Here is a 12,404-nt window from a genome sequence, read left to right as displayed (position 1 = left end):
TGTGAAGAAGAGATGGGATTTCGGCACAAACTGCAGATACATCACACTGGAAGAGAAGAAGGCTCAAATTTACCCGTTTGGGGAACACTGCAGACCTTCCCCTCACTCTATGCTGGACAAAAGGATTATTGCTGGATCACAATCCCTTGGAGACAAGAGAGTCCACAGCCCAGATGCTGTAGGATTTGACTAACCTGTCATCATGGGCAAAGAGAGAACGGTGACAGTCTCCAAAATCCAAGCCCCAAATCTTCACATTCCTGTCAGCAGAGCCGGTCGCAATCAGAGTCCCATCCTACAGAGCAAAAAGAGAGAGAAGGGTGTGGGTAGCTAGCTGGCAGCCCCACGAGGAACTGCTGCTGAACCAGTGACTAAGTACTGATGAGTAGGCAGGTATCTGGCCCCTGAAATACAGCCTTCTGATACCTCCACCTTCTCTCACCATGGTGGCCCATGCCTGTGGTACTGGTACAGCGCACTGACAGCACTCTGGCCCTCTTCTGAACCTCTGCAGGTATTTAATTATATCTTGATATTCTTGGCTTTCAATGAGCCTCATTTCAAAGACACCCCAGAGCAAGATGCAGCCCAAGAATGAATAGACATGAAAGCAGACAAGAGGGTGCTTCATCTCAGCACCTGGTCTCTGCTCCCACTAACAAAAAATTCAGGCTCCTCTCACATAGTTCATAAGTTTAGCAAAGAGCAGGCAGTACCTTTTAAGCTGAGTCTAAGGAACCACAAGAGCATTTTGATTTCCACTCACTCACAAAATGCCCTGGTCAGTTCTGTCATGACCACTACTCTGGTACTCCTTCCAGGGAGCACAGGACTGCTTGCTGTGTCCCATACAGAAACTGCTGAGTTGGGAGCAAGGGGGTGATAAGAAACCATTATCCTAGAAGCCTTGCTGCTAGCAGAGGTTCTCACAATCATCCATATCACCCATTGACCCACCTAACACAGCCCTAATGATACTTACATAGCAGATATCCATACACAGCACTGGCAGTTTGTGTCCATACAGAGAGAGGAAAAACTGAAGCAGAAGAAAGGTGACTCAGTTAGGCATGCTGGGTAGAGATGTGTAAAAATCTCAAGCTACAGGCTAGTTTTGATCTGCATCAGGAGCTCTGTCTTTCTAGTGCTGCTCCACTTCTATTCTTGCCCTGAACAGTTTGCAACAGGGCCATGATGGCAGAACTGAGAGAAGGGTGGAAGTACCCAAGCAAGCTGAACTTATTCTGGTGCTAATCACCACTGCCTATGGAGTTTATTTCTCTCTGCCTATCTGCCAGCTCCAGTCTGTCCTGTGTCACTCCCTAACATCCATGTGCTAATACACAAGTCACAAAACCACCACACACTGCTCACAAGGAAGATTCTCCTCCCCCAAGTTTTGCCTCTGCTATGCCCTAATTAGTGCCACATGTGACACATCCATCTACATCCTTGTAGTGCCTCGCAATTCAGGAGTAACACCACGTCTGCAATGTTTAGAATGAACCTTGACACCTGCAGGCTCAGAACGCTTTCCAAATGATACATGGATCTTTTCCCCAGTGTCAGCCAGCCATGGTTCTGTCAGGTTTGCTAGCAAACAGGCACCTGAAGCAGGATGCATAGTCTCTCTGATTCTTACTAGTGTTGTGCAATAAACAGACATTTTTCCTATGTATTCCTCATCTTGCGGGTTACCATTACATCACTCCCTGCACAGCCTCACAGCCCATTTGGTCTTGCACACCTTGAGCGTGTCAACATAGAAAATCTTCACAGTGCAATCCAGTAAGGAGACAGCCAGCAGTTTCTGGTTGGGGCTGTACCGCACACAGAGAACATCTTCATCCAGCTGTAAAATGCGCACATGTTTCATGGAAAGCCTGGCAACAAGAAGAGGAAAAAAACAATTGTTATCCCAAACAAACAAGTTAGGAAGAAATAGGAAGTCCCACACTGCATCCTGGGAATGCAAGTTAATTGTAACATGCAGCATCTCATTCCTCACTATGAATTTTATAAGACACGACTGGAAATAAGCAGGCCTTGCAGGCTGATGAACTTCACTGCTAAATTTAATACTTAATGATCTGGAAGCCTATCCTGATTAGAAGCTAAACTCATACAGAAGAAAGGGATCAGAATTAGACAAGTGCCCTTCTCCAGCTAAGCTCAGGCCTTCACAAAACAGCACCAAGCTCACACTCTTCTCCACGTGTTCCATACAGATGTCATGGGCACTTCTTGCAGTGCACAGCAAAGGCCAAAGCATTCATCAACAACAACAGAGACTGCAGCTCAACATAGCCCAGAAAGGTTTATTTTCTCACCTTTTCTGAATACTGCTCTCATCCTTCACAAGCTCAAACTCCCAGAACTTGACACATTTATCAGCTCCTCCTGTCACAAAGCCACGCTGCAGGGGAAAACAAAAAAGTTATTGTGAAACCAATTGCTATAATCCAGATAAATTCTACAGCAAGGAATTGCCAACACACAAGAAGGTTTTTGAAGTGTCCCACTTTCCCACAGCATTAATGATTAAGTGGACACCACCAGGAACACTTGCTCTGGTTAAAGCATGCATTACCCATTGGCTGAGGAGCAACAACAATTTCAAAAGGTTTAGTAAGGAGGTCTAAAACAAAGACCCCAAACATAAATCAAAACCTGGACTGAAATGTTGGGACTGAAAGCAGTCATCTCAGCTGTAGGTAACAATGTGCATGTGTTTTCTGGGCAACTTGACACTCCCGCTGTTACTGGATCACACACACCTTATCATCACCACACAAGCACAGCCTTCTAAATGAAGAACAGTTCAACATTATCCCATTTACATTACATTCAGAACAAGAGTAAGATCTAGCCCGTATGTTTTAACCTGTAGGGTGCATGAATGGCAGGCAGGTTATTGCTTGCTATTGTTTTGATTCCACTACAAAGCTCTTAGACACTACGAGCTGCATTCTCCACCTCCCAGGATGAGGGGTTCCCATGTCTGATCAGTAGTGTAAACACAGTACTGAAGGAAGGAGCTACACAAAAAAACATGCAACAGATGATTCTTAGAAAGGTGGCTAAGTTACCTGGTCTGGTGAAAGAGCAATGGACCACACTGGCCCATCGTGAGCATTAAGTGTCTCTATCAGACTCCCAGAAGCCAGGTCATACAGCTGCAGCTTCCCTGTCTGGGGAGAAAGATACATCACAGACGACAAATCAGCCCCTCCGCTCACAACTCGTGATAGCTCCCTGCCATCCATCTCCCCAACAGCAGGCTTCATTAGATGGCTGTTACAAAGAGGACCAAACTCCTGATCTCCGTCAGGGATGTCGGAGCTCTCCCCAGATGTTCAGTTCAAGCTAAAAGAACTCCATAAAGAGTTTGGGAACAGAGTAGAACCTGTCAGAGAGGTTTTTACACCTAAAACAGAGTGCTCCACATCAGGAGACACAGTGCATTTTCTGTGAGGCTGCCTTAATGACACTTTCACAACACATTTCCAGACCTGGGCAGTCTGGAGTGCAGAAGGACACTCCTTACCTTGGTGCCAATGATGACCTGCCGATCTCCCGGGACAAAGAGCGAGCAGAGCGCATACTCACAGTCCATCGTCCGGATGCACTGCAAGGTCGATCTGTGGGCAGAGACAGAGCCCAGAACCTCTTATCAGACACAAAATCTGGCCCACTCAGTGAGAGACATGCTCCAGAGTAGCATCTGCCCACAGCTGTCTTTCAGCTGGGGTCAGAAGAGACACCACCACCATCCTATGACCCAAATGCTATCCAGCATTACTGCTAAAAACATTTTCCATAAAAACATGCAATTATATAGTCCACCATCATGACTTATGGCTGTTGTGAGGAAGGACAGAGCTCCCGTCCTCCAACAGCAACTCCTGTCACTCAGGAGAGGAGAGAGAGTTCAAAGGTAACAGAGCTTGAAACACTGTACCACTCAGGAAACACTGGGACAACAATCTAGATCAAAGCAGAGCCTACTCAGCCTAATACTAGATCCTTCAGATAACCCACATGGTCTCAAAAGAACAGGCAGTAGCTTGTTTAGCGTAACAGTTAGTACCTCTTATTAAAAACGAAAAAAACAAAAAAAACCCTCACAACATAATACAGTCTCTACCAGACTACTATGTATGACTTCTGTATTTAGACCTTGTGTTGCAATTTTAGCTGTACAGCTTCTCAGTTTCCCTAATAAGAAAACAAATCAAATTGTTTTCTTTTTATTTCCTTTACTTCATTCACTATTTTACCACTCTCCATTGTCTCCTCTCCCTTATCACTGCTTTTCCGAACACAGCATCTGAGTTCTGGGAGACTGACACACATAGGGCAGAGGACACTGACCCAACTGGACTGCATACCTGTTCCAAATCTTTACAGACTCTGCAGCTGCTGAGAGAATGGCAATGTTGTCAGAGCTAAAAGCCAACGTCCTGACATCACTGCGGTGGCCTCCAATGGTTATCTTGGACGCACGGACAGCCTGTGGGACTTGTGCTGACAGGTCCAGGTTGTATGACTCAATGACGTTGTTCTGGAGCAACAGTACGATCTTCAGCTCTCCTTTTGGAGAGAGAATCAAGTCAAATGACCTGTTTGATCAGACAAAATCAGAGCTGTACACAGGGGCAATAAGGCAAACTGTAGGAGGGATCAAATATCAAAGTCAAATGATACAGGAATATAGACAGAGCACATCCAACAAGCAAGTGCACACTAAGACGCAGAAGTGTGCAGAAGAGTGTTAATGGACTGGAGATCACGGTAAGCCTCTCCCCAGCTCCAAGCTAAACAAATGTCAAAGGGGAAATTTCTTCCACCTCTCCCCCTATCGAGCTGTGCAGAGCTCTCCCCAGGTAGCTGCATAACCATTGCTCAGGCTCTATCACAGGCTCACTCACTTGATTTTTGAAGAAGCTTTGACGTTAGTGACCCGCTGAATCTCCTCTTGCAGGCTCAGCTCCACACTCCTTTCAGGCACCTCTTCAGATTTCTGTCTACAAATGTCAGATAAGGGAGGAGAGTCAAGTGACCCATCACAGCCAACACAAACACAGAGACACAGAACAACATAAAGTAATCGTTTAGCCTGCTGAAAATAATCTCTCTCTTATCCAGCAATGTCAATCACATTTAGGAACAGGGCGAGACAGTCAAGTCTGTGCCGGTATGAAGACTACTGAAGAGAAAATCTGTCCTAAAAAAGGCAACCTCGTCTGGAGCTAAAGCACTTGAACAAGGCATGTGAGAAATACGGATGCAAAACAGACAACAGAAAGCAGCTTCTGCTCGTCTCCTACCACCCACCAAAAGTCCTCGGCCACTGACAAAATGCATCTCCAGATTTACACACCCTGTGCTTTAGTTTCTACCCTGGAGTCAGACCTCTCCCTAAGGGCAGCTCTGAGGCACCTGTTAAGTGCCAGGATATGCAGAGACACATTTAACACTAAGAAAACATTAAGAAAGCTCTCACCTGTATGTAAGCTCTCACGAGCCTAATGTAAAACAGGAGATGAGGTATCAGAGTCACTCTGACTTCTCAGATGAAACTCTCATTCCTGCATGTCCTATCAAGGATTTACTTTGATGCACCAAGCAGTATAAACAGCACCTCAGGTAGAGATGAGTAGGTCTGAAAAACTCATTTTATGACCATTTCTTTGCACACATTAGCTTCTTTTTTTGCAAGGGGAAGACTCAGAAACGTCTTTACTTAGTCTCTAAGAGCAATGTTGATCAGACAAGCACCAAGGATGCACAGGAAAAGCAACCCCAAAATACAACGGCTAGCACAAACAGAATGACCAAAAGCTTGGAGTTCAACCACTGTGTAATGCTACTTGAGTGGCTTTTCTAACAGTTTTCTGGACACTGACAGCATTCAAATACATCCAAAAGACTGCTTACTTGGCTTTTTTCTTTGCTTTCTTAATTTTCTTTTCCAATTTCTTCTGCACTTCCTCTTCAGAAAGGACAGCAAACACTTCCAGAACAGCATCTGTTCCCTAGAGACAGAGCAAACAAAGTCAAAGGAATGCAAAGCCCTGGCTGGCCCTCACAGAAATTACCCAAGGTCTCTAACAGCCTCCTCTATAGCTCAATAGCAGAGGAGCCTATTACTCACATGACAGGCCAAAAACTTGCCCATTCGGTCTGTGGCAAGAGTAACTACTCGGTCTCTCCCTTCCCGCACAATGGATCCAACTTTGCTGCACTTAACGATGCGCTATAGGGAAAGAAGAAAAATCTCTGGTCTGAAATGTCAAATGATCTTCTCAAGCAAACTCAGAAACCTGCTGACAAGGGAAGTCAAGAAGAGAAGAGGGGGAAATGAATCTAAAAGGTCTTGGTAGAACAGCTAGTAAGGACAATCGAGACAAAACAAGCATCTGTGTGAGCTACAAAGCTTATCTCCTTATATTTTGTTGCATTTTAACTGAAAATAATCATTGACAGTCTCAGTGGAAGAATAACTTAAATTTATTGGCAAACCACAGCCATTTAAGAGACAGAGATGAATTTTTATGCTACAAAGGCATCAGAACTTAGTTCCTCTGTCAGTGGAGGCAGAGAGGGTGACAACAAAGACTCTTAAACAAAGGGTTGAAGGGAGAGAAATCATCTGGAGAGGAAGTTGGAAAATTCTTTAACAAGGTATCTACCACAACTACAAGTGATCTGAAATCTGAGCCGTACCCTAGAAAGTTCCACCAGAAAGAAAGATTCAGTAAAGCCTCCAGCAGCACCACAAGTAAAAATGGCTTTCTGCAATCAAATCTCACATCATACTTCATTATAGTACAACTCTGACCTCCCAGTTTCTGCTACTGACCTGCAAAGCTCAGCATCAGCACTGCCAACCAGCTAGTAACTGTCTTAATCCTGTGTTGTTTGATCAAGGAGCTCTATTAGCAGAGTTAAACTTTAAACATCTGCTAGTCCTCCTCTTGCAGTGGAGAATTATGTGTATGTGTTTTGGTACACATAGTTCTGCTGATGTTTTGCAGGTAGATGAGGCAGCAACTGCTGCTGAGGAAGTTGTTACGGAGCAAGAGAAGAATTATGGAGAAAAACAAGAATCACGTTTTCCCAAATAGGTTAAATATGACACTCAGGGTATAAACCATGTAAATGGGGTTAGATATACTATCTCATAGACAGCACAGAAAACTGATCTTACTTCCTCAGGATGCTCATCCAGTTCTAAGGTCTCATCCTCTTCAGTGTTTTCTTCTGTGCCAGGTGAAGGCCCTTTGCTTTTCTTGGACTCTGGCTCGTCAGGGTCTTTTACCTGTTCACGGGCAAAAAAAAAAACACCATAAGGAGTACCTTAAACCATAAGAACTACAGCATTCTTGTTCCTGTCTCACTTCATTTCCCTGGAGATACAATTAGTTAATGTACACCAGAGTGGCCTACAGCATGCCTGGAGGCACCAAGCACTCCACGTTCTCCCATGATTATCATCCACCCACAAGACTGTCCCCTCTAGCCATAAGGCAGGAAGATCTGACACACTGTGGAAATCTTGTTCTGCAAGTGCTTGCAGCCTCACTTGAAAGCTAAAAACAGAGAAAACAGCAAAGCCTATCCCAAGGGCAGCTTCTGGACCCCTCAGACAGCAAAGATGTTGCTTTGGCTCTGTTTCCAAGAACATCAATTAGATTTTCATATGTACCAGTCCCACCTCAGTCCAAAGACAAGCAGCCGGACAGGGGGAAGACTGAGGGGTTACAGAGGGAGTGTCTTACCTCCTGGATGTATGTGATATCCCACACCCTCAGCTCACTGTCAGCACTCCCAGTGATCAGACGCTTCTCTTTGGATAGCAAAGCCATGCCCCAGACCTGTCCAGAGACACAGTGTGAGGAAGTGGCTTATGGCTGCTTTAACTATCACAACAACAGCAGTGCATCTTTAATTGATTTATTTAAATTAATTAAACAAAAGAGAATGGCTAGCTGAGACCTCCTCTGGGGACATCTGTATCGGAATTGTCACCCACTGCATGTTGATGACAGCTCCTGGAAAGTATAGAAGTTTCTCATTTGTTCATTCCTAAAGCCTAATGACAAGTAAAATGTATGACAGTGCCAGCTTACAACTCCTGAGAGCAGGGAAAGCACAAAGTGAGCCATGTAATCCAAAGTCCCTCCACCCCAACAGTTCCCCACATGTCCCCTTTACCTCAGTTCGGTGTCCAACAAGAGTTTTGAAGCAGTGCTGGGTATCCAGATCCCACCATTTTACCAATGTGTCTTTGCCGCTGGAACAAAGAATCAAAACTCAGCACTTGAGGAAAGACTGCCAGAGCACACATGCTTAGAAAAGTGGTAGAAATACAGAAAAAAAAAAATTCTAAAACGTGCCATAACATTTCCCAGAGCAGCTGCTCAGACACTGAATTTCACAACCTACACAAGAATAAAGTAGAGCAATGCAAAAGTACTACAAAAAGTACTACAAAAACTGCTTCCACCTCTGGATGCAGCTGCCAACCCCAGTGTCACACTGCCTTCTTTCTTGCTTATTCAGAATGAGAATGATTCTCCTTAGTCACAACCAGTGCCATGTCTGTGCATTGACCAGGCTACAAGAAACACAGATCCCTTCCTTTTGAACACTCATCTGGAGTGGCTCCTCCTAACAATTACAGCTGTTTCAGTCCTTCAAAGCCCACATACCATTAGATCTCCTTGAAAACACACACATTAAGCTACCTCAATCCTACAACAGCATCCAAGAAAAGTAATTCCAGCATTTAAACAGATTCTTTCAGCACACCCTACAACAATTTAACTTTATTTATTTTGGTAAGTTTGTCAGAGCCTATTTTCTTCAATAAGTTTCAACTAAATCAAGATATAAATTGTTACATTACTAAGCTCCCTCAGGACAAAAAAAACCCTCTGATTACAAGTGGTATTTATTGTTAATCCACCTCTTTTGTTACATAGGATCCAAAGGCATTTGTAAATTGGACATATGAAAATACCACAAAAAATTCTGTACACGAAGGAAGGCAGTTAGTTTCTTGGGCAATAAAACAATCTAAAGTAAGGAAGCAAGACTTTGCATCTCCAGAAAAACAGGATAATATCTCTACTCTGTTAATAAAATAGGTAAAAAAACAGAGGGGAATTTTATCTCAATTTAGCTATTGAGAAAATTAAGAAGCATTTGTAAAGCTGACCTGCAAATATTGAAATTGCATTAAGAGATGGGTATCATCCACCAAACTGATCAAATACTACTTTTTCCATCTGAAAAAAATAAAAAAAAGCTAAAGAAACTCTAATTTTACACTCAACTGATTGCATGGACTTTTCTATTATGCTATTAGATGACATATTGATAAATAAAAAATTACTGACACTTCAGCAAGAGTATCTTCTGTCAACCATTTATTATTAAAGGGAATTAGTCAACTCGCAGCTCGTGTTGAATAACTAAAAAACAACCAAAAAAAACCCCTATCATCTTTTAATTTATTCCTATATTTACAGCTTACGAGGAAGCAATTTTTCTGTCACACTGTTGTCTGAGTTACACATACAGACAGTTAAGTCTGGTTAATTCTTCAAGATAAACAGCAAAAATGGTTACATATATAATGAACATATTATCATTATTCCTTGTTAAAATAATTTTAAGTTGCTGCATTTACCAGCTTGTTAAACCCTTTTCTAAATACTGTTTTTTCAGTATGGCCATTTCAGCTCCACTAACCACATCTGGATTCAAGTACTGTTAAAAAATATGTGCATGTGACAAAATCAAAGATGATGATGGATCTGAGATCTCATGAGACAAGAAGGAGAACGCAAATGGCTGTAGAACATAAGATGTCTAAATTTCAAGGAAAACCATGCCTGCTTTCCTGATCAACAACTACACTTAGCCTGGCTCACCTGGTGACCAATAGGTTCTTCTCCTTCAAGAAAAGGACTTGAGTGACAGCATCCTTGTGTCCTCTCAGCCGGTACAGACCACTCTCATTGATGACATCCCACACGATGACTTCGGTATCCTGGAACAGAGAGAGCATCTCCAAGGGACTGGCATTTGTCTCTGCAAAACTTCTGCTACAAGACTGAAAATATCACCTGAGAGCACACTTTCTCACTCTCAACTTGAATGTCAAGGATACTTAATGCAAGTACCATTGCTTCCCAAAAGGTGCATTCAGACTAGTAAATGTATTGTTATCCCAGACTGAGTCACTTTCGCTATTCCTGACCTCACAAGCTTCTTCACTTTAAAACCTCTACTAGTACCCTATTCCTGCCCTGCAGCCCCTGCTGCTTTCCCAGCCCTGGGCTCCCCAGCTTTATCACTGTCTTGCTATCCTAACTCCTCTCACTGCTATCCTTTTGCTACAGGCAGAGGCCACACAACCCATTTAAAATGCTGAACATATTAGTGCAGGTCAGCCTTCCCCATGGAGCATCTCTGTGAAAGAGCCATCCTCCAGATGTGCAACCCTCACCTTTGAGCCAGATACCAGACGGCCACCCAGATGGTCATACTGCAGCGCTGTAACTGCAGCCCTGTGTCCATTGAAAGTGATATTCATTTCTCCGCTTAGGAGGTTGAAGATACGGATTGATCCATCTTCGTACCCAACAGCCAAGTGCAACCCATCTGGAGATGGGCAGAGGCAACTGACTTCCTGCTTGAGACCCTTAAGGATAAGAACCTGCAATTTTTAGGAGACAAAACATGTATAATGTTGATAAATGATATGTCAGAGCCAGATATTTACACAGCAGAAAGAACATACTCTACTCTTAAACCGAACATCCAACCGAGAGCTTCTGCCATTTTGTAAGTTCGTTTTTCAACTTCCTGCACCAAATACAGTGTCATTAGCCCCATTTTCCAAGGCAAACAGCAGTTAGAAGGGAAGTACTTTCTCATAAACAGGAAACTGGTGCAGAATGAAGTCTGGAACTCAGCAGCTCAGAATTCTGCCTCCGCGTTTTAAGTGCCAGAGAGCAAGAAGCATTGTATGAGAGTAAAGACTGAAAGTTTCTTCCTAATTCATCCTCTCCTGCCTGGCCTTTCTCAGGAATAGAATAGAACTGCTTTCCCATAGACTGCACAAGAACATCTCCAAAATAACATACCAGCTGCCAGACTCTAGGGGCTGTGAAATAAATCCTGATTTCAGTTTGTAGTGGACAGTAGCACTTACGGTGATTTCAGGAGACAATATGTGGCAAAGTCCTTAAAGTTACAGCTCACTGCCTTCCTGTGAGATACAAGTTTCACATGGGATGCCCAGTTCCACAGCCAAAACACAAACTCCATGACATCCCTGATTCATCCAAGAACTTTCACACAGCCAGCTAAACAGGGAGCAGCTTTCCAGTCACCATGACAGAAATTACTCATCCTCAACTGAGGTACTGAGGCAAATCTCAAAGGATCCACAGTGAGATCCAGCCATTTTAGGATTAAGTCAAGATAAAATAAATTACTCTCACAGTAAGAGCAGAACAGCAGGACCGCCATTCCCTCCCTCTGAGAACTGATGGCCATAAGGTACTATCAAAAGAAAACAAAGGTGAGAGCTGCTGCATTCCAGATATCTAAATCATCTATAGCCGCATCTGCTCTGTGTGGCAGTGCTGTCTGTGAGATTTCAACAAATGCAAATCTTATCAAGCCCTTAAACAGAAATAAATAGTACCAAGACCTTGTTGTAAGCATCCAATATTGGAATTTATTCTGGACTATCAAAAAAATAACACTCTGCAGGATCCTTTTGGTCCCACGACCAGTTTGGGGAATTGGAAAACGACAACACGATGGGGTCAGGACACGACCGGAACTGCGGACTCGAGCCATAATCAAACCTGACACTGTGCTCGCACTACAGAGGGGGGGAAGCTGTGCAGGTGTCGCTTTCCTTCGAATACCGCCCAGTAACACAAACAGCTTTGATTCAGGTGGTCCAAAAGCCCCGCACGCTGCACCCCAGCCGTGCCCCGCCACCCATCACCCCCCGGCACCGCATCCCGGGCGGGCCCCGCTCGCACCTTCTCTCCTTTCCGCGTGTCCCACACGAACACGTGCTCGCAGCCCGGCACGGCCACGTAGCGGCCCCGCTCCCCGCGCAGCGCCACGAAGGCCACGCTGCTCCTGGCGCTCGCCACCAGCCCGAACAGCGCGGCGGGCTCGTACCGCAGGTACTGCCGCGTCAGCCCCATGGCGGCGGGAACGCGGAGGGGCGCGCGAGGGGAAGAAGGGGATGTGTGGGGAACGCGCGGAGGGAGCAGCGGCCCCACACGTGCAGCGCTCCCGGCCCGTCACCCGCCGCGCTGGAAGTGCGTCATCGCGGGCCCGGCTGGAAGTGCGGCGGCGAA

At 44.6% G+C, this 12,404-nt stretch overlaps 1 protein-coding gene across 1 annotated transcript in view; it reads right to left on the bottom strand.

The window, feature by feature from the left end:
- Nucleotides 1–12,348, bottom strand: part of WDR3 (WD repeat domain 3) — a 22,049-nt gene extending 9,701 nt beyond the window's left edge. The window contains 17 exon segments of the mRNA XM_017814738.1: nt 1–46; nt 195–295; nt 983–1,039; nt 1,748–1,883; nt 2,331–2,416; nt 3,090–3,191; nt 3,548–3,641; nt 4,392–4,622; nt 4,932–5,027; nt 5,941–6,038; nt 6,158–6,259; nt 7,214–7,324; nt 7,785–7,880; nt 8,221–8,299; nt 9,945–10,063; nt 10,523–10,732; nt 12,078–12,348. Coding sequence (XP_017670227.1) covers nt 1–46; nt 195–295; nt 983–1,039; nt 1,748–1,883; nt 2,331–2,416; nt 3,090–3,191; nt 3,548–3,641; nt 4,392–4,622; nt 4,932–5,027; nt 5,941–6,038; nt 6,158–6,259; nt 7,214–7,324; nt 7,785–7,880; nt 8,221–8,299; nt 9,945–10,063; nt 10,523–10,732; nt 12,078–12,248 — 1,935 coding nt within the window. The 5' untranslated portion in view covers nt 12,249–12,348.
- Nucleotides 12,349–12,404: the final 56 nt, after the last annotated feature.

The sequence above is a fragment of the Lepidothrix coronata genome, unplaced genomic scaffold (assembly GCF_001604755.1).
Source record: "Lepidothrix coronata isolate B3197 unplaced genomic scaffold, Lepidothrix_coronata-1.0 Scaffold46, whole genome shotgun sequence".
NCBI classification, from domain to species: domain Eukaryota; kingdom Metazoa; phylum Chordata; class Aves; order Passeriformes; family Pipridae; genus Lepidothrix; species Lepidothrix coronata.
This window is presented reverse-complemented; position numbering and strand designations above follow the sequence as displayed.